This window comes from Orbicella faveolata, unplaced genomic scaffold (genome assembly GCF_042242905.1).
Source record: "Orbicella faveolata isolate gen_17 unplaced genomic scaffold, um_ofav_v1 contig_1, whole genome shotgun sequence".
Lineage (NCBI taxonomy): Eukaryota > Metazoa > Cnidaria > Anthozoa > Scleractinia > Merulinidae > Orbicella > Orbicella faveolata.
In genome coordinates this window covers 27101057-27122543 of record NW_028301536.1, presented here as the reverse complement: position 1 = coordinate 27122543, position 21487 = coordinate 27101057, and the positions used below count along the sequence as shown (strand labels likewise).

At 39.2% G+C, this 21487-nt stretch overlaps 1 protein-coding gene across 4 annotated transcripts; it reads right to left on the bottom strand.

Moving 5' to 3' along the window:
* Positions 1–214: 214 nt before the first annotated feature.
* Positions 215–21173, bottom strand: LOC110061761 (uncharacterized). 4 transcript variants are annotated; one of them, XM_089298419.1, is made up of 17 exons: positions 20939–21150; positions 15723–15798; positions 14639–14687; positions 13448–14124; positions 12887–13090; positions 11646–11693; positions 11480–11570; positions 10364–10512; positions 9094–9191; positions 8417–8504; positions 7323–7472; positions 4853–4989; positions 4148–4241; positions 3412–3456; positions 3015–3089; positions 2194–2241; positions 215–1940 (listed from the first exon to the last, which is right to left on the bottom strand). In XM_089298419.1, the coding sequence occupies exons 1-17, from the start codon at positions 20939–20941 to the stop codon at positions 1834–1836; spliced, it is 2139 nt and encodes a 712-aa protein (XP_089154545.1). In that variant the 5' UTR covers positions 20942–21150; the 3' UTR covers positions 215–1833. The 4 variants fall into 4 exon arrangements, with proteins under 4 accessions (XP_089154545.1, XP_089154548.1, XP_089154554.1 ...); XM_089298422.1 differs by lacking the exon at positions 20939–21150 and adding an exon at positions 17408–17679; XM_089298428.1 differs by lacking the exon at positions 215–1940 and having other exon boundaries at positions 2189–2241; positions 20939–21161.
* Positions 21174–21487: the final 314 nt, after the last annotated feature.

Below are 21487 nucleotides of genomic sequence, written 5' to 3'. Positions count from 1 at the left end.
CAGTTGTTAAGAAAGTCAATGAAGCATTTTCTCAGACCAAGAAAAAAATAGGTACGCAGTGCGTACATGGTCGGACGTGCAATACATGCATATTACCTTATTAACAGTAATAAGTTTTGCAGTGATCCTTCGTCATTTTATTTGAAACATGAACAATGCATATATAGATATAAAACCAACCACTAAAACGGATTCATTTAAAGACAGTGAGTCATTAAAGAACAAGTACAGACCGTTTATTGCAAGCTTGCTCAGATGACAACTCAGACAGTACAAATATGGAATGATTTCTACTACTCAGGTCATTATGTACTGTCTTGTGGAACCTTATCTGGCCAAATTATACTTGTTTACACTGATAAGTCTGTTATGCCGAAAATGTGAAGTAGGCTAGGTCAATAACATGTAACCATTTCAGTGTCCTACAAGCAGTATAAAAGAGGGTGTGAATTATAATCATTACAATTTATTAATAATTCTTTTATATCAAATGAGCTTTGACATTCCCTGCCAAACGTTCACTGAAGGGCAAGCTAAAATTAATGTTAAATACAGACACTTTCTATGGTAATTCACATCGAAGCAAAAACGTTTGCCGAGTGCACTTTGACAGCAAGCTGTACAAAGAATCCCCTTTGTGTAAGATCTGAGCCATAGCAGCAGCACTGGAGATCAGTCAATGGTTGTTGATAAACAATATAAATTAGAGAGTTTGCTACACAGTCTTCCCTGTGAGTAAGGCAGCAGAAATAGTTAAACTGACATCAAAGTCAGTCGCAATTGGGGCTGGGTTTGTCTCAACGCAGGCAACACCGCTGCCAAGTCGAAGTCTTAATTCAGGGATATAAGCTTTATAGAAACGATAAAAAATATCTGTCTAAGCCAGAGAGGATTCATTATCGTTATTTCGAAATAACGATTCACACATTTCAGTACTGCTAGATAAATCGATATGAAGTAAAACAAAAGCAGCATAGCACACCATAATTTTTCTTTGAAGCATCGTCGATACTCCCTGAGAGCTCAATAAACACTATGCTTGCCAACAACAAGTCTGTACGTTTTGTGTTATAGGTATCTGCGACGCAGACCAGGTATTATTTCGCTCAGGTTTGTTCAAAAATGCTCCAAGGTTATATCAAAGTCACACAATCGTGCGATCAAGCACGCGATCAAAGTCAGCTATATTGACTTGAGTAAGGTGCTACTTGAGTATCGATCCCCGCTCTGATGCAATGTGTTTGCATGTTGTAATCAAATTATGATGAAGAAGAAAATATACTCAGGTTTTGTTCTGGTAAACAGCTACGCCACACACAAAGAACTAGCTGGTAAACAGCCACACCACCCGAAAAGAACTTGCTGTTAAACAGCTACGCAACACGAGAACAACTTGCTCGTAAATAACTTTTTGGGTCTAAAAGCAGCTAGGATAATTTTTTCAACACAATTACCCCACCCCACTAGCCTCTGTAGAACATTTTGCACGGCTCGAACAGCCATCCATCCTGCCTGAGGAGCACTTCGCTTCTCAGTTACATAGGTCGGACATTAGCATGTCCTCCCAAAAAGGCATGCTCGTTCAAGGCTTATATTTTTAATAAGGACGTTGTACACCCCCTATAGCAACAACGATTTATTTTTTTACGTTTTTCTCCTGAGCGCACAAAACGTTACTCAAGTTTTGCGGTTTCTATTTAAAAACATTTGTTTAGTCTAAAAATTCGAATACACATCTGACTCGATAAAAACAGGAAACTGTAATCTAGAAGGTAGAATATTATTCCATGGCCTTCTGATCACTTCTAGAATGGGCTCCGTAGACAGCCATGATCAGTTGACAGTTGAAAAACCAAATAAAACCACGCTGAAGAGCAACGCAAACTGCAGAACGACATTAGGGTCTCTGCTTTTAACGGTGCCGCTGACCACAGGTGTTCCTATCAGGAGAAAGGATACAAAGGTTTGATTTTTTATTTCTAGAGAAATGTAACAAATGTTATTCGCCACACGGGACACTTCGGGGAGACCTAGCTTTAGCACTCGGCAACACGGCTTGTGAGGAGATGGAGAGCAATACTGTCTAGCGCAAAGGAGGATACTGGTCTGTAGCGGAATTTCGTCGAGTTTGTGGCCGTCATTATAGCACCCAATATTTAAAGACAGATCACATATCCTACGTGATAAACTAACCTCGTTTTATCCTGAACTTGATTTGATTGGGAAGACTGCAATCTCGTTCTAGGTAAGACAACAGCAGACACATTAGTATAAAGTAACAATAACAACATTGTATTGCTCAAATAACTGACATGTGAAATCTAGTTCCGATAATGTGATCTCTTACTTCACAGCACTGATTTTCAGCATGACTAGAGAATAAGGTTACACTTTTGAGAATAAGAAAAAGAAATAACCAACCCAAATGTCAGCATGATACTTAATTTCGATTTTATTTGCCGATCATCGAAAACCTTAATCAGATTCACTGCGGTTTTATATTTCGCTATGATTAAAATTAATAGTAGCGTACATCTTAGTGTAATTGTATTAACGGATTGTTTTACATGAACAAACGACTGGGCGACTAGCCTAAAACTAACTTATAGGAAGAATGAGCTTGAAAAAGAGAAAGGTATCGGGCACAGGTATTTCCTCTCTTGGCTTTGTAATCTGTTTGTTCAGTATGTTTCAGACATTCCTAGTTATAGATTGAAAAAAAGGAAAACTATTAAAACCGTTCTCCGACTGAACAAGTCATTCAAAAATCCGAGGCTTCAGCTTGGATGCTACAGCCCTTAATGGATTAAAGGAAATGGAAGAGCCAATAATATTCGTAGAAAAAGACCTCGATAACCATCCACGTTGGAAATTAGAAATGTAATGCGCTGGATAATGGTAGCACGCATGGCGTTAATGTCTACATTGTTTTTCCTTACGTTTCAGGCGAAACATAGATTTAAAAATTCACATTTCTTAATTACAGGAGTAAACATATTGAACAGTTGAGAAACCTGAGCAAGTTAGGAGGGAGGCTTCTCCATAAATTCCAATGTTGATTGAAGGACAAGTGTCAGATGAGTTGTAACCTGCGAGTAGCGCATTGTATAACAAGATTAGTCAACATCAAACTCGCCCACAATAAACTTCGATAGAGCTAGCAGCCATTGTCACACCAAGAAATAATGACGATAATAAAAATATAGTAAACATTGAAAGGAAGTGAGAAAGATAGGAAAGAAGAAAATATACTACAGTGGAACCTCGATTGAACTAATCTCTTCGTAGCCAAGTCCTCGGTATAACGAACAATATTCTTCGCCCCAATAACAGAAAGAAAGAAAGACAGAAAGAAAGGGACAAGGAAACAAACGAAACAAAAAGGAAAATAGAATAATTTGCACTTCCTACCGGCACAAAGGTTCGTAAATTGTATCTGCATGTTATCTCCTTCGCCTTAAGAAAATAATGAAAAAAAAAAAAAAACTTAAGATGGCAATTACTCAGAAGATAAAGTTCAAAAACAAACAAACAAACAAACAAACAACAACAACAACAACAACAACAACAACATCTGGTTGTTGAAGGCGCAAAATTAAAACCCGGCATTCAAATAGGTCTTAAAGATGCCAGTGCAAGATTTCCAATGTAAGAATTTAATGAGCAGCGATGAAATGTGTGTTAAGACTTATTAGGCACCAGAATACGTGAAAGTGTAAATTATTATCCTTTAGGAGAAAGATATTATTATTATTACTGGCTTTTAGCAAAACTGAATAACGAGTTCTCCTCATGTACAGAAACCGAATGGCCTGTTGCACAAGTCGGACCCTCTTCCTATGAGGCACAGGAGACCCAGGGGAGCTGGGTCAATTAATTAGGTTCAAAAATGTAACGGCCATTTTGTACACTGCTAGGATTTATAGGCGTCTGAACTGGTGACCAAGACATGCAGGTCAAGCTTTGCAGAAACACAGTGAGAGAAATCCTCTAGCCATACAATGAAGTTTTTGTTTATTGAGGTCAAGACAGTCTAATACCAGTAGATAGGAGTCAAATCGCAAGTACCGAGCACCATACACGACGCGTTTGCTGGGAAAGCGTCCTGGAAACGTAGGAATACGCCAAGAAAACTTCATTGACATACCTGCCGGTCCAACTTTTTGAGAGTAATTCTCAGGGCCCGGAGTGTCGGTTATTCTTGACGCGTACACCGATACTGAACCGTACTCTGGTATAATCTGTAATAAATAATGAAGGGTATAAGATGTTGGACGATTGACAATTACTAGTGGTTTGAAAGTTTAGAAATTTAAGCAAATTTCAATGGAGAAAAAGAAAAAGCCTTTTCATATTTCATACCTTCAAACTGTCATAAAAGTTCGCTTTTTAACGTCAATGATCTAAACTCCCCCCGGGAGGGGGGGGGAGAGACTCACATATAAAAAGGACGGGGGGTGCTCGTCGTACCTTTTAAGGGTTATAAAAGTGGTTTTGATACCTCTTAGGGTGTTGAGGCGGGGGGGGGGGGAGATTTCACGGTACCTTTTAGGGTATAATGATTAAACCGAAACAAATATGACAGGAGATAACGTATTGCTTTAGAATTGGTTCCTCTTATGGGTGGAGACCATTTTAAGCCACGCCCACAAAACAGAATCTTGGTACTCTTAAGGTTTTTTTTCAAAATTTCCAAGAGCACCCACGTCTTTTTTTATATGGGAGTCCCCCCCCCCCCCCCCGATCTAACAATTGGTAGTGTTGCTAATCGTAACGCATTTTTTCTATTTCGGGCAACAATTCCATTCCACAACTAATGATGTTTAACACATAAAACAGATACAGTTCTTACATCAATATAGATATCCCCGACTCCAAAGAAGTGCTCTGCGGATAACGTGAAAAATCGTGCTTTGTTGGGAGAAACATAAGCCACAACCTCCGTTGTGTCCCCTGCGTGGGTAAAGTTCAAGCCCATGTAAACTGGTGCTGCAAAGACATGTCAAGCGTTAACACTTTGTCGGAACTTGTTGACTCAAGAATTAAATCTAAAAGGACTCTGACACCTCCAAATCATCCGCGAAACTTGAAAGCTCCTGAACAGAATTCGTCAGTGAAATCTAATGACAGCTCTCTCTGTAAGCTAGATGGGAGTTTTGTGAGAGTTGACAGTATCAATATATAGAGGCACAACCATGAGAATAATTCTAAAAGACATATTTTCATTGATGAGAACATGGAAATAGTGGTCTAGTATTGGATTAAACATGGACATAACCTGCATTGCAGCCGTCTTTCCTTATCGAACAAGCGAGCAAGCAAGCGGGCGGATGAAGGAGCGCGCCTAGGGTGAGCAAAAAATTGGGGAGAAGTGGGGAGGGGGTGAGTGAGAAGGGGGAAGGGGTGGGGAGAAAAGGAATCACTGCCTCCCCTGCTCCTTATTTTTCGCATTCGCTTGCAGTTTCGTTCAATTCGTGTAGTTTTTGGGAAACGCTTGCTACGCAGGCTAACATGGACAAGGTTGTAATATCAAAACTGAAATTCTCTTCGACAATTCTCTTAATATCTGGATTTCGGTGTTTTAGGAGCATCTCTTGTATGAGCAAAGGTATTTAGTCATGATTTTAACACGCTTCCACCAAAAACGCGGCAAAATGAACATGATGGTGATACTTCAAAAATGACCATCGAAAAGTATTTTTCTTTCAGTAACTGGCTCTGAATAGACCCTTTTCATAAATGGCTGCCAGTTATAAATTCTTTTGTAAGTATTAAAATTAGCCTGACTAACCTCATTCTTGAGTTGATAATTCAAAAGAATTTTTACTCCCAAACGAGTTTAGTGAGGCTGATTTAAATACATAGAAATGAATTTTAAATTGGCAGCCATTTATGAAAAAGGTCTATATGGGAGGGCCAGTCTTCAGAATTTGACCAGGGATTCGACGATCACGACACCCAAACCTTCCCATGTTCCGTCGACGTTTTAGATCTTTTAGGAACGCAAATGGCTGTCCCTGTTTCGGAGATAAAACTCACTAAAGACCGTTCTGTTATGTCTATGTAACGCTATTCCCGGTATCCTATATGTGTTGGCATGTCTTCCTTGGAGCGCACGGTTGGTGCATATTTGGCGCAAAATAAATTAGGTTTGTAGTAAGGATGGGCAATAAGAGTGAGAGCTAACCTGCTGAAGTGTAACTCAGTACAAACTGGAAAGACTTAGTCAAACGTATGAACTTTGTGCTAAGGTCAATACGAAGTCTGTACCAGCTAGTTGTGAAGCAGTTGGCAGCGGGTTTAAGGATACTGTTTGAGTTGCTTCAAATTGTGAATAACCTTTAGCGGAATTGTTTAACAGATACAAGTGAACTCACCCTTACGGGCTTTTCTTCTTAGTGAAGTAACCGGCTCAAGAAGCTTATCAAAGTTTTTGGTGGTGAATACATGCCTCTTTTGTCAGCAGCAATCAACTTCAATTCTGAAAGTGAATACTTTAGCGGAATTGTTTAAGGTGGCCGAACACAGTTTTCAAGAGCCTATGCCTAATTCACCATTACTTTTAAGCTATTTATGCTTTGGCGCTCGTTTTTTGCAAGAGTCAAGGTTAACCACAGAAAAGTTTATTCTCGCATTTTGGCTAAGGTGTGTGCTGTTGCCATGGCAACGGGGCTGGTTAAAAACAAGGCTTAAAAAATGGTTTTTGTTTATTTAAAAAAAATCCAGTCGTTAGATGTTTTTCATCTTTTGCCCAATACGAATTGACATTAAATCCCTTCTGTCAACACTGTTCTAATAAAATTTTGACATAGGCGATTTTCGTAATTCGCCGTAAATCGTTTTCACCGCATGTTCTGTATTATTAAAAATTCCCTATGTCAAAATTCAGATTTTTTGCGATAGATCATTCACGTGGTTTCTGAACTATTTTTTCGCCAAATTTCTTGAAATTCTAACGACTGGATCGTCAGAAATCCGCAAGTTTCTGCAAAAGCAATCGGTCTCAATTTTTCGAGCAACTGCGCATGCGCTGCATTTAACTGGGTTCTTTCGGTAAGAAAGAAAAAGCTGACAATTGCTGGGTTCTTTGCATCGTTACCTTTTCTAACATATCTTTGTAATAAAAGACTAAAGCCATCAATACGCTGCGTTCAATTATAGAGAAAAATAGCACAGACACGGCGGGTGTTGAGTAAATAAAATAATTGCTCTGTTGACGGCATGTTTGTTTTTTGCGATACTTGTGCACGCGCTGAATTGCATCAGCAAAAGCGCGCGCGAAAACTGTGTTCGGCCACCTTAACTGATACAAGTGAACTCACCCTTACAGGCTTTTCTTCTTAAAGAAGTAACCAGCTCAAGAAGCTTATCAAAGTTTTTGGCGGTGAATACATGCCTCTTTTTGTCAGTAGCAATCAACTTCAATTCTGAAAGTGAGTACTTCGCGACTCCCACCGCAATCATAGTCAGATCTGAAATAGCAAGCAATGAAATTACTTCGAAAGACTAGATTTAGTTTGATAAAGTCCCGGGGGGGGGGTTACTCCCTTATATGGGCTATAAAGGTATGTGCAGCCCCAAAGGGTATTGTTTTTCAGCCATGTTGGTCATAAATAGGGAATCGATTTTAGCTGATTTTAGCCATTTTGGTCATAAATAGGGTTTGGATTTTACACTCCAGCCTTGATATGGGTATATTTTTAAGAAGAAGCTACTTTTTTGTCATTATCGAAAAGAAAATCAGCAAAATCCCTTCACAAATTATGTGTACTGTAATTTAACATTGGTCTGAACTAGAGAACTAATTGTAACGCAGGTCTGAAACAAGGGTTTGATTTAAGGGTCAGGTCATAAATAGGGTTTCGAATTTATGGTCATAAATAGGGTAGGGAATATCGTAGATTTTGGTCATAAATAGGGTAAGGGTTTTGGGTAGCGGGCCGCACACCGCCCAATTTTTCACGGTGTACCCCCTCCCCCGCCGCCGGGGGATAAAGTCTCTTTTGCAGCCGTCGTTTGGGGTCATCACGCAACGCTACCTCTCAGGAAGCGTTGCGTGACGACCTCAAGAAGACTATCAGTCTGCGGAACAAGAAGCATTCGTGTTCTGAAAATTATCTGAGCGACACGATCGCCAGAACTTGCGTAACGCATAGAGATCACTGCTACTCGTTCTGCCTTTTATTTCACAATCTGTATCCATTTATACTTGACAAATGTTGTGACAACTGCTGTTACAGTAACGTGATAACGTTCGCAGTTCTGGTGTGTGTGTTTCGACGACTTGCCAATGAAGCGGAAATAAAGCAATCACATCTACCCAATTAGACAAAAAAGCATGAAACTAAGCGCTAGGTGCAAGTAAGAAATAAATATTTCACTATTAAATAGTCAAGACAACACAAAACAGAATTACCGCTTATGTCTGACTTTAATTTCTTTACGACTTTCTCCAAACTTAATTGCCTGTCGTTCGATTTTCCATCTGTGAGTACAATGACTATCTAAAACGCACAAAAAAATATGTAAGTTGGACGAACTGTCAATATTCTATGTCTCAAAATAAAACCTACAATACTAAAAATCCCCGAAAGGTATAATATACCCAAAGAGTAGAACTAGATACGTAAGAACAGTAGCGAACGCAAAACTAAGAAACTCAATGATAATCATTCTACTGAGCCCTGCAGTGATTTCTGTCGTTAAAATCGTCTGAGGCTCCCTGTCAGGAAAGAGGTTCCTTATATATTAAGATTATAGTATTGTGTGCTCGCCTCCGGATCGAGTGGTCCGGGTTCGAACCCTGGCTGGGGACATTGTGTTGTTATCGGGCAAAACACTTAATTCTTGAAGTGCCTCTCTTCACTCAAGTGTATAAATAGGCACCAGTGAACTTTATTGCTGGGGTAACCCTGCGAAGGACTAGCATCCCATCCAGGGGGGAATAGAAATTCTCCTGGTCGCTTCATGCTACTGAAACCGGAGATAAGCGCCGGCCTGATAGGCCACTTGGCTCGTATGCAGACTTAACCTTTACCTTACCTATGGTATTTTTGAAAAGTCGATGTTAAAGGAATCAAAGTGAGGTGGTACCTGAACTGTTTCTGTATCGGTCACTGGATTGTCCACTGCGGGTTTCAACACATTGTAGTGAACAATCTTCAGAGCTTCAGCAGTGTAAGTGTAACCCCCTAGAATAAACTCAAAATGTGAATAACACCTAACTTGAACTGAGAAAGAGGAGACAGAGGAGGAATTGGAGCGGCAGCGAGAAGTGCAATGGAGGGGGTGGCTGGGGTGGGAAATGACGGCTTACAATACGGGGAAGTAAAAGTCTTCATTGGTTTGCATTGTGCCAATACGGTGGAATCCCGATTTCTCGAACCCTCATTTTTTCGAACCTCCCGATAACTCGAACCAAAAGTCGTTTCCCTCTCCTCGGTCGAACACTGAATTTTACTCCCGATTTCTCGAACTATCCAATTTTTCGAAGGAATTTTCGTTTCCCTTGAAGGTTCGAAAAATCGGGATTCCACTGTAATTATGCCATTGAACAGAACTACTTGACATGAAATTTGTGGTGAGTTTAGGATTAGCTTTGAGAGATTTTTAAGGTAAAGGTCAAGATTTTTAGAGACTGAAGTAGCAAAGTAAGTAACCAAAGAAGAGAATAAATTAGCGATAAAAACGCATGTGCACTGCGCTAATTCTTGAAACTCCGATTTGGCTTATTGACTGTTGATTGATGTCTGGCATCACGTGAAAGGTACGTGAGAATTTTAACTTGTTCCTATATTTCAAAATGAAATCGGTTCAAAGACACTTTTTTGTTTCTTGATTATCACTGGCAGCCTTTTCTGAGCCTCTTCAGTACACTCAAATGCGCGGCTAGGGTTTTGGTTATTCTGAAGGATTTTAAATAACGTAATAGAAACGAGATGGGAGGAGATAGGTGCAGGCCTAGCGGAATTGAAGTTGTCTAAGTTACAGACAAACCAAGTGAAGAGTACCTCTCAAGACTACATTAATGAATTGATTTTTTGAATATTGAGTCCGCTAGTTGTTTCAAGAATGCAATAATGAGTTGATTATTTGATGTTGTTATCCTCATTAAAGATTACTACTACTAATACTGAACACGCTAGTCGTTTAAAAGGGCAACAATGAATTGAATTTTTTGAATATTGAACCCGTATATTGAAGCCGTATTCTTGGAACGACGAGCGGGCTCAATATTCGGTTAATCAACTCATTATTGCATTCTTGAAACGACTCGCGGGTTCAATATTCAATAATCAATTCATTAATGTAATCTTGAGGGGTACGCTTCACTTGGTTTGACTTTAAATTAATGAGTCCATACCTTTATATTGAATTTCATCGACTGCACACATCAGCCTCGTTTTGGAGCCATAGTTGTCAAGAGCGACTGACAGAGAAACAGAGTCGGAGAATTCGACAATGGCCACGCGAGCTTGTAAAGGAGAAATGTCAAACGTTTGAATAATCTCCCTGAGGGAATAAAAAATGGTGTTAGTCAGTACACAATAAGAAAGATACTTTTTTTTATTGAATTCGTCGTTGACATTTGCTTTCACCTCCAGTTTTTTTCTCACCAGAGAATGTTCATCCATTAACGTTCTTTTAATGTTAAAATGAAGGTTGTGTGGGACACGATTTACAAATTGAAATGATTTAGTCTGTGTTAGAGAAGTGGTACACAATAGTAATGTTAATAAAGTAAACTTTTGCTTCCTCAATAACCCTTTTGGCGTTTATCTTTTCTAATTTGCTTCACACTATAATCAAGCATCTCAGTTGTGAGGCAATTTCAGGTAGTTTTGTAGTATCGGCCACGTTGTATTACATTGTAACACAAGTAATCAGAAAATCTAGCCGTGAAAAGGGCTAATGACACCTCAAAGAACTGTCATCCACTACGCATGTGTGGTCATTAGTGACGTCACAGCAAACATTCGATTGTTTTTGTTGCCTGGAAATTTCTTATGGCGTCGACCATCAATATTTAAGAAATAGAAAACATGTACCATGTTTCTATCGAGTTATAGAAACACGAGTGGAAGTGTGGGAGAAACGAGAAATGCTGTGGGAACACGAGCAGTAGGCGAGTGTTGCCACAGCCTTTTCGAGTTCTCCCAAACTTTCACGAGTGTTTCTATAACTCGATAGAAACACGGAGAACATGTTTTCTATTTCTTTTGGAAAACACCGCGACGAAAAAAAGGGAAAAAACTTGTTTACTTTGATCATCAAAATGTAAATTCTCTTTGCTCGCGCCATCATCACGTCAACAGCTCGTGCTGGTTCTATCGAGTTATAGAAACATGATTTTTAACCAATCAGCGCGCGTATTTTCTTAGGGCTGTTTTCTAAAAATTTACACGAGAGGGACTGTGCAAGATAATCTTTCAAAAATGTTGCTAAGCGATGGAGGCAGATTTAAAATATATAGACCAACCTTACGAACTTGACTTCTTTTTTATGGTTATCCTCTTTAATACTTCCCGACTCGTCCATAACGAACACAATGTTAGCTGGAAGTTCACAGTCTGAAACAAGTAACAGTGAAACGTTGGATGCGAAATACAGTAAAAAGAGTGAATCAAGAAAATGACGTTTCTAACCTTCATTATTTTCGTCAGTACTGCACGAAGTATTCCCAGTGACCACATCTGCAAATGAGTTCAGAAATAATCAAAACTATCAGAAAATTCCTGAATCTGATTGGCTATCGACAGGCCCTATTTTAGCCTAAATAGGACAGTGTACGCGTCCTGCTGTAATTGGACAGTACACGCCATTTTGGGCGCGCCCTTTCTTCTACAGATGTACTTGAATAGATTCCTTTGGCATATTGGTCGAAACACACTCAACAGTTAAAGTTTGTAATTTTTATCAAGACGTTTAACCGATGGTTATATGATCCTCACATTTTGTTTGATTGATTGGGAACAGGACTTCGCGTTCCCAATTCTGTTGTAATCATACTCGTGATTCAACTAATCGGACTTACGCTAGCGTTTGCCCCCTTTTGTTAATCACTCACATGATTTTAGACCGAATCAGACTCCACTTAGTGCTATTACCATTATTAATTAACTTACTACGATTATCAGTTGAGTAAGGCGGGACGAAAGTTTGGTCACCAAGTTTTAACATAAAATCGTGTTGTTGTCACGGGCAACTTACCTCGTTTCCGTTGGTAACAATATCAATAGCCGTTGGTCGCCTGTCGCGTCGCCTACAATTTCGCGCGCTTTGCTGTCAATTGACGTCAAAGGCCGACAAGTTGCCAATGGATACGGAGCCAGTTGCTCGTGACAACAACACGATTTTTACGTTAAAACTTGGTGACCAAACTTTCGTCCGCCTTACTCAACTGATAATCGTAGTATCAGAACAAAGTATTAAAACACTGCATCATAAACACTACCACTTCGCAAACACTTTGTAGAGCTGTTCTCAGCCACGCTTTAAGCAACTCGATAACCGCACGCTCGCTAAGCATGAACCAATTCTTAAATTCAAAATAGCTAAATACAGTAACTAAGTTGAAAGATCAACAAATCGGATGATCTCGAAAGTTGTTACCATATGGGTTATAAAAAAATGTTGAGGGAAAGACAACCGTGGGTTAAACGAAAACCGACAGAGTTCTTCGTGGTATATATCGTGGTTCGATTAGAGTTCTTTGTGGTACGATTAGGTATAAACATCGGGCCTGCTGACGACCAATGATCTGAAATTCAAGAAGTTTGTTACAGCTTTGATAAGGACGCATTGAGTTTTGGGAAGGGCTATTACCTATTAACCTGTCAACTTCAATTGGGCAAAAAGAAAAAAGAACCTAGAAAGGATAACTCACCCAAGTATGTAAAAAACTGGTCGTTTACGTTTCTGGATAGGTCCACGATCTTGCCTTTCTTTACATTAGGCAACTGCGCGGAGTTTTTGTCATAGTAGGCATAAGCGAATCCTTCGATCTGCTCCAGAAGTATTTCTATGTCAACCAAGTTTCTAAATTTGGAGTTTCTCCTGCATCTGGCATATGATGTGTCATACAGGATACCTGTTAACACAAAGCAAATCATAGAGCTATCAAAAGACTAAGACAATGACAAGTCATTTCAAGAACTTATGAAAACGCTCTACGTTGTCTTATTGGTAAACAGAAGGATGAGCTAAACACTTTTCTAGAGGAATTACTTGGACGTCAAAGGTCTATAAACTAGTTCACTACCAGCTACAAGAGCGAATAAGCTAATAATTTATCTTATGACTTAGGCCCCGCTCCAAACGTCATTTCACTTATGCGCCGAACCTAACTGACGAGTTAAGTGCGGGAGACGAGAGGCGTTTGAATAAGCACAACCTGATGCGTCCTCTTGCCGTTTAGTCTAGCGTTTACATTTTCAGTCATAGATACCTGATCCATAGTACATCCTCAGCAACTGACCAAGTCGCACTCCTTTCTTCTTCCACTTGGGGATGCCATGCCCTAGAAGGAATCCGTCAATGTCACCTAGTATTTCTGCATCAGTAGCCTTGGACACGGCCCCAGCTAAGCGATACGAAGCGGGGCATTGAGTGTTTGGGTTCCAATATCCAGAAGGACCGAATAAAGTTGACGTGTCTCCATTTTCTTTATACAAAGCGCTTCGCGCGAGGTTGTAAGCAATGGTAGCGGTAAACAAATTGTCGACACGTAATGGAGCACCGGCTGTCCATTGCGTGAGGGAGAGGCTATCATCACGATTCAGGCCTGCGCAAATACCCATCATGACACGACCCATTGCTATGGTTTCTCCGTCAGGTGTCAGCACTACGCCCATTTCCCGCTGGGAGTTGTCATCATAGCTGTATTGAACCATGTTAGTGAGAACGCGTTTTTCTTCTGAGTTCAGAATACCAGCAGGTAAAGGATCTGACTGGCCACACAGTATGTTCCACAAATCAACGTTGAAACCAAGAATACGGATGTAGTTTGCGATCTCGTTGATGGTATCGCCATCGGTAGTCGTATGGCGTTCAATCTTTTCCACAACTTCAATGAAGTGATCCAGTGTGTAGATGTCGTATACGATTGATATAGATCGCTTGCCTCTAAAAAAAAAAAAAAAAAATCACGTATTTATGACAATTGAAAAAAAATGTTTTGATAGTTAGCCCTGGCCAAATGATCACAACATTTCAACGTAACATTGTTGCGCGCAACATGTTGCCCACGTTTGACCACCTTGTTGCGACGTGTTGCGACTTTTTGGGTGTTGTTGGCTCAAATATGACCATTTTCAAACTCCTAACATGTCGCAACACGTCGCAACATGTCGCAACAGGGTGGTCAAACGCGCGCAACATGTTGCGCCCAACAATATTGCGATTGTTAGGCCGGGGTTTTATATGAAGATGCCCATTTTATACGCAATTTGAAATGTAGTATTCTAGTATTCCGTCTTTGGACAACAGAGTCAGCTGCTATCAACTACTCGATAATACACCACTACTGTAGAGGAATCTATATAAAGTAACCAACTAAAATCCAGGGCAAATTGTATGGCTAATAACTTCTCTTCTACAGGGCCAGACCTAGTTATCCCGTGTGGTGTGGTGAACATACCTGTTCAAAGAAATATCTTCCTCATCATGAGCTCCCAGCTTTGTTTTTGCTAAAAAAAAAAAAAATAATAATAAAAAAATGATTAAATCAAATAATAATTCAAAACCCACACGCTTACAAAGTTTACCTCCCTTGGACGATGGTTAGAACATTCCAACGGTACATTTTTATCTGCTGGAGTACGTTTGGATTACAGGAGTATTAAAAATACACCCAGCAATAAAGTAGTTAATTTTAATTGGCTAAGAGCAGTAGCATTTATTGCAGATGGAATCTCTGGAGTTACGTACATCACGTACGTTGTTATTTTTGTGTCTCAGTACTTTCAGTACCGTCGCAGAAATACGTGTTAATAAGTTGAGCTTGTTCACGATTTTTGTCTATGTTGTGCGATCGGCTTGTGTCAAAACTCTCTCAACAGTCAACAGAGAAAAATTGAGAAAGTTTTTCCAGTGAACTAAAAAATAAAACGCACAAATTAAAGGCGCAAATGGTGCATCGTGGTACAATTGAAAGAAGATTGCACAGTTCACAGCACACTTTCTTTCGTGTAGTAGACCTGTAGTAGTGTAATAGTATTTTTTGTTAGTGGTATTATTTTAAGTTTTGCCCTTATTAGAAGTATTATTGTTAGTATTGTACATGTAAGTAGAGTTAAGTATCGTTAGAAGATATTCAGTGTATGTAATGAGTATGGCATTGTTAATTAGTAATCAGTGTTAGTACTGTAAGTAGTGTTAGTATTGTAAGCAATGTTGTTAGTAATAGTAAATTGTAGATAACGCTTTTTTTGTAGGTAAGTTGAGTATTGTAAAATTTTGAATAAATTATGATATCAAAACAACAGCAACAACAACAACAACAACAAAACATTTTCTGTTGCCGTTGCTACGTAGTTGACAATGACTACTGGGATATTGTGCTTGATTCCAACAGCCTCCTTGACAGAAACACTTTAAAAAAGTAAACATCCTAATTAAAGAATATGATTATTTGATCTTCAAGGATCGATTTTCTCCTACGCTGGAGAAAACAGTATCAAAATTAAACAAATTCAAAACAAAACAACAAGGCGTGTACTTACCCTCAGGAGTACATAAAGCATAACCGAAGTTGCAAAAGAACACGACGAAAAATGGCCTCCAGTATTCCATAGAAATCTGTAATTTGGGGTGACACAATAAACAACTTAACAATAACAAAACGACACCATGCAGTCAAACTAAAGAGAGCTCTAATAGCGTATAAACAAGTGCTGCGAGACTACAAAGCGAACGTGACACTCAGTAGCAAAGCACCTCAGGCAACGATCAGATAAACCACGAATTAAAGTCGTCGTTTTGATACCTTTCATAATATCACATGTGACTCAATTTTTCCATGAGTATTTCCATAAATAACTTTAAAGAAATTTGAAAAGCCTTCAGTTTCTTATTAAAAAGGTTTTCAATCAGTTATAGTTTTGGTAATTTCATGGTGTAACTATATTGCGCTGCCGAGGGTCGCAGTTTAATTTTCATTGCAAGCATTCCAATGTTGCCACGCAGCTCGCTGTATTTGTTATGTCACGGACATAGTAATTTTAAAAAAAATATTCGCGATCAAATATCTTGCTTGAAGGTGATTAAAAATCGCTTAATTTACCACAAGACAGTACCTTTCGAATCTAGGCTTAATATTAAGGTGGCCGAACACAGTTTTCGCGCGCGCTTTTGCTGATGCAATTCAGCGCGCGCACAAGGATTGCGAAAAACAAGCATGCCGTCAATAGAGCGATCATTTTATTTACTCAACACCCGCACTATCTGTGCTATTTTTCTCTATAACTGAACGCAGTGTATTGATGGCTTTAGTCTTTTATTACAAAGATATGTTAGAAAAGGTAACGAGGCAAAGAACCCAGCAATTCTCAGCTTTTTCTTTGTTACCGAAAGAAGCCAGTTAAATGCAGCGCATGCGTAGTAAGTCAAAAAATTGCGATTGAATGAAAAATTGCACTCTCAGAAGTACGCCTATTTCTCGAGAACCACTCATTAGAATTTCACGAAATTTGGCACGAAAATACTTTAGGAAATAAGTAACTAGAGTATTGAAAATAATTGAACTTTAACAAAGGAAATTCTAGATATTCCAGTGAACCTTCAACAACGGATAATTAAAGATCTCTCTGTTAAATTATTAGCAAAATGTCTTTAACTTGCGAGAATCGTTACAAGCTTGTTGCATGCAAATTATAAAGCAAAGCTAATGACCAGATTTTCTACAAATAAACAAAACCGATTTTAAAGGCATGTTTATATTTATTCATGTTGCCATGGCAACGGCACATACGTCAACTTAACCATCAAAAAACCAACGTTTGTGTTGTTAGCTTGCTTGCTGCCATTTTTGGCGACCGAGGGATTAAGGGTTTTAGAGAAAATGGTGAATGAAACACAGGTATCAAAAACTGTGTTCAGCCACCTTAAAATATCAGGAGAAATACTATGCACTATGCAGCATGTAAACCCACTAAGCAATTATCACAAGAACATGCAAGATTAAGGGTTCGCTCCTTCTGTGCAAGCAGACTTTCAGAAATGTTCATGCCCCAAGGCGATCTTTCAGTAACCTTCAATCCTTGCGAACTAATGGTTTTAAGAGCAGTTAGAGGCGCTGGCTCCTTCATAACTTGCCACTTGGCAAATTCGCTTGCTAAACAAATGGAATGAAGTATTGACTTGATAGAGTTACTGCATGCACACGAGAACGAAAACAATACAAACTAACCTGTTATTGAGTTTCCTCGTGTATTGGACTTTACTCAGCAACGAACAGGTTTGGGAGCAGCGTGGAAATTCTTTGGATGGTAGAGAAATTAATTTGCGCCCAGCAATTTGTTTGCAAGCGAAATAAATAACAATTCCGGGTAAAATATGTATCTGGCGCAAATATTTGATTTTCTTCAAGATGACTGACAGGATAAGCCTTCTAAATCGATGAGCGTTACGTTACATTTCGGCGTTTCGGAACTCTCAAAGAAAAGGTTGATTGACAATGTTCACTTTCATTGATTAAATCGTGATGACGTGACCCTAACAGGGTTGATGAACGTACTACAAGTTTATTTTTTTCATAACTTACCACTGTGAATACATTTGTGTCTGTTCATTGACACTCTGGTGACATGATTTTAAGTTTGAGGATAGCAAAATTAATTGCGTCTGGCCATTATTTTACATGTTAAATTTCATGAGTTTCACTAATGATCAGTAATACAACGTACAAATCTTGTGAACTGTTTCTAATATAGTGAGTGAACTTATATCTCATGACATTTTAAGGGGCCATTAACCGATTCATGCGCGCGCTCGCGCGCGTTGCTAAGGAGGTGAAATTTCACTTCCGGTCACTTACGTCAGCCTGAGCACGGAAAATAAAAGCAACTCAAAAGCTTGCAAATTCGCATACATTTTAGATGTTTTTCTTTGTGTTTCACAAAATGCAAAGCAAAAAAAGTACAAGCAAAGACAAAATAAGAGAAAGACAGAAAAACAAGAGCAATAGAAAGAGAAAAACTAACTCCGTGTGGCCTTGTGTGATCTCACCGAAGTGCGGTGGTAGTGTAAATTGCGCACGCGCTGATAGGGTAACTTCCTATAAATATCGGGCGCACTTCCGGTTTCTTTAAATGCTAAAGGAAACGCGGTTTTTCATTAAATCCAGCCTTTTTCGACGATTTTCGATTAAAGTCAACGTTGGCAACATAGCTATGCATTCCTTTTTCGAAATCATGCTTTTTTCAGAAAACTACGAATTTTTCAATATTTTGAAATGCTCTCAACATCTGACCTTTTAGAAATGAAACAAAATCGATGCATAGCGTAATGAGGATTTAAATTAAAATATTAAATCAAAGAAAAAAATCCCGAGAAAGAAATTTGCCTGGGAGCCTTTGCATTTTTTCTGTATTAGTCACATGACCATGGGCGTGGCCTGATGACGTCATCACTAGTGTTACTGGTCATGAAACACATGAAATAACTCTGAACTAACTAAAAATGAGGTTAGATGAGACTGAATTTTCCTTAGCAACGGCTCGAAAAGATCGGTTAATGGGCCCTTAAGCCGTTTGTTGAAAATAAGTCAAATTTTTCCTTAATCATTACAAAACCTTCAAATATTTACATTCATAGACTAGTTCTTATTATTACCTAAAAGACAATGCGTCGCATCTATTTTAGGTAGTCTTTTGTCTTAACACTTCAATCAAGTTGACCGTCTGCAATTTTGTGCTTATGCATGGCTAGATGGCTACACCGCAAAATGCTAAGAAAAATTCATGCATGTGAGAGAGATAGTTGTTAGGTTCTGACCATTTCCCCGAGGAGCGACCGAGACTAGATTGTGATCATCATTCTCTTCAAGGAAATTATTTTCTTTTAGATGGTGAAATTTCGCCCGAAGACTTTTCATTGAAATAACTTGAGGTCATACCGCTTATAATATCACGAGACGAAACAGGAACGTGGAAGTTCCTAATTAACTGGTTCGGGTTTTAGAACCAAGGTCGAGGAGAAACAATCTGTGTGGGTTTAGCCTGCGAACAGGCTCCCGGCGAAGACGGAAAAGAATTTCGGCGAGCGCGAAACAGAAGAATTCGGAGAGCAAAGCAATCGGGGCTCACCGGGAGCCTGTTCGAAGGCTAAACAGCTTGTTAAGTTAATCTGTCAACAACTTTTGTCTGTGAAAGAAGAAACGTTTAGCATGTCTAAAAGATTTCGGGAATCGAACCCAAAAAGGGTTAGTTGATTGCCCATGACGACAATCCCAAGTTATAAAAGAAAAAACATCACACCCAATAGTCTTGTCTTACCAAATCAAAAAGGCGTTGTTTATAATACGTTACGTTACAGAAGAATGCATTATTGGGTGTAAAGAGCAGAACAAAGCTTGTTTTTTTTGTCACCACCTCCACCATAAACAACCAGGCGAAAAATAGCTATTTTCTAAAAGAGCGATTTAGTTGCCAGACTGCAAAGTAACAGACATTCAAACTCAATGGGCAAAAGATCTTCCTTTATCTTTAGACAATTTTTAAAATAAGAAGACTTATTTTAGGGCAGCACGCAGCAACAACTAATAATCTTGTATAACTGAGTTTATTAATCGACCGGTATCGTCTTCGTCAGGATTACACTACAAAATACAAAGATGGAACTTATTTTATACTAAACCTTTGCAGTACAGAGGACGCTCCTACTATAGGGTGTGAACAACAAAACATCCACAAGAAATACGTGCAGGATATGATTAAAATCCTGCGCTAGAAAATGTGCAATGTAAGCGGGGCTCACGGATTCAACGAAACCGGTCGATTAATAAGCTCAGTTGTACAAGATTATTAGTTGTTGCTGTGTGCTGCCCAAAAGTTTTCTCATGTCTGAATTCCGTGCAGTCTTCACTTGTTTAGAAAAGGCTGTCGAATCTAGCATTCCATGTGACCCCTCCTGCCTTTATAAACAGTTTAACCGCGATTTTTAATCCCACGCTACATCCAGAGAAAAAAAATCTAAAAAAAAAGTTTTAATGGCAGTCAATCATCTCCGCCTCTTCGCCCAAAGCACTGGAGTAGCTTGGGTGTCTACGCAAATATTTCCTTGAGACGGCGCATTTGTCCATAAAATGGTGCAACTCTTATCATGACTACATCCGCGACAACGACTAGACTTTCCGACTTCTGCTCTCATGGTCACGTGCAATGATGACCTCTGTTAAGGTCATTTCCACGACCAATAGAAACTTTCTCGGTTTTGTTTCGTATTCGGACATCAACAAATCTTCAATGTTATGACTTACTTTGTTAGTGCAGTTTATTCTCGCAACTTGGAACTCGTTTCTATCCAGCTTGTCTCTATCTCCAACTCAAACAATTTCTCATTGGATGTCGCTTGTTAGTCATTAATTATCTCGAACTCCTGTCATCTCGAGCTATTTTTACGTTTCTACTTCAGCACCTGATAAAGGAATTTCCTTGAAGAGGGTGACGACTAATATGCCTCTCTTACTCGCATAAATGTTGCTTACTTCTTGTAATTCCTCATCTAAAGAGGTGGAAAATAAACCAATTTGTTTCCGAGTAGTTTACAAGAATCAGCAGATGTCGTCTCGTTCGAATAAAATACCCGACGAGTGTAAAATTTCATCCTGCTCTGTCCAAATTATTTCCGCAAATGTTCTTACCTGTGAGAGGCTGATCAACGACTCAAGATACTTAACTACGTTATGAGAAATCTTGCGATACAAATTTCAAAATCTTACCATTTGAGCCTGTGTGACTGATGTACGAGAGCAAACGGCTAATGCTGCAAATGCTGGATAACGTTCTAATGTGTCTCTCGTTGATCTGTTATTTGAGTTTAATCTGCATTTACAAGCTTTATATTTTGTTGCGGGGGACTGGTAAGGAATATAGACTTGAGAACGAGGCTTGAGGAGTTGATTAGTTTGACAAGATTATAGTTGCATCGCTAAATGTAGAATATGTCGACCCACGTCAAATGAAGTTTTGACCTGTTGTCTTTGGGGACGTCCTCAACATTAAAGATTAGATAGAACTTTGCTTTTAACTGCAAATGAAATGAGCATGTCTCGTCAAACAGGAACCATAATCGGGCACGGAGACCGTAAGTCTTGGGATCCGCGCGCACCTATGATATGGGACAACTTTCCTATTTTAAGAACAAATTACGTCACCATGACGACATATATCCGCACCGATCCACGCACATGTCGTGGGTTCTCGGGTGGATGTTGCCATGTTGCGTGATCAAATGGTGAGAGTTGCCAGGCAGGGAATAAGAACCAGGG

What these genes read in the sequence shown, in the direction of transcription:
- LOC110061761 (XM_089298414.1), bottom strand. An exon ending in GAAGATATTTCTTTGAACAG is followed by an intron (nt 14,125 to 14,638) that starts GTATGTTCACCA and finishes TTTTTTTTTTAG; the next exon opens with AGGCAAGCGATCTATATCAA. An exon ending in TCAAAAAGTTGGACCGGCAG is followed by an intron (nt 3,457 to 4,147) that starts GTATGTCAATGA and finishes TATTTTCTTAAG; the next exon opens with GCGAAGGAGATAACATGCAG.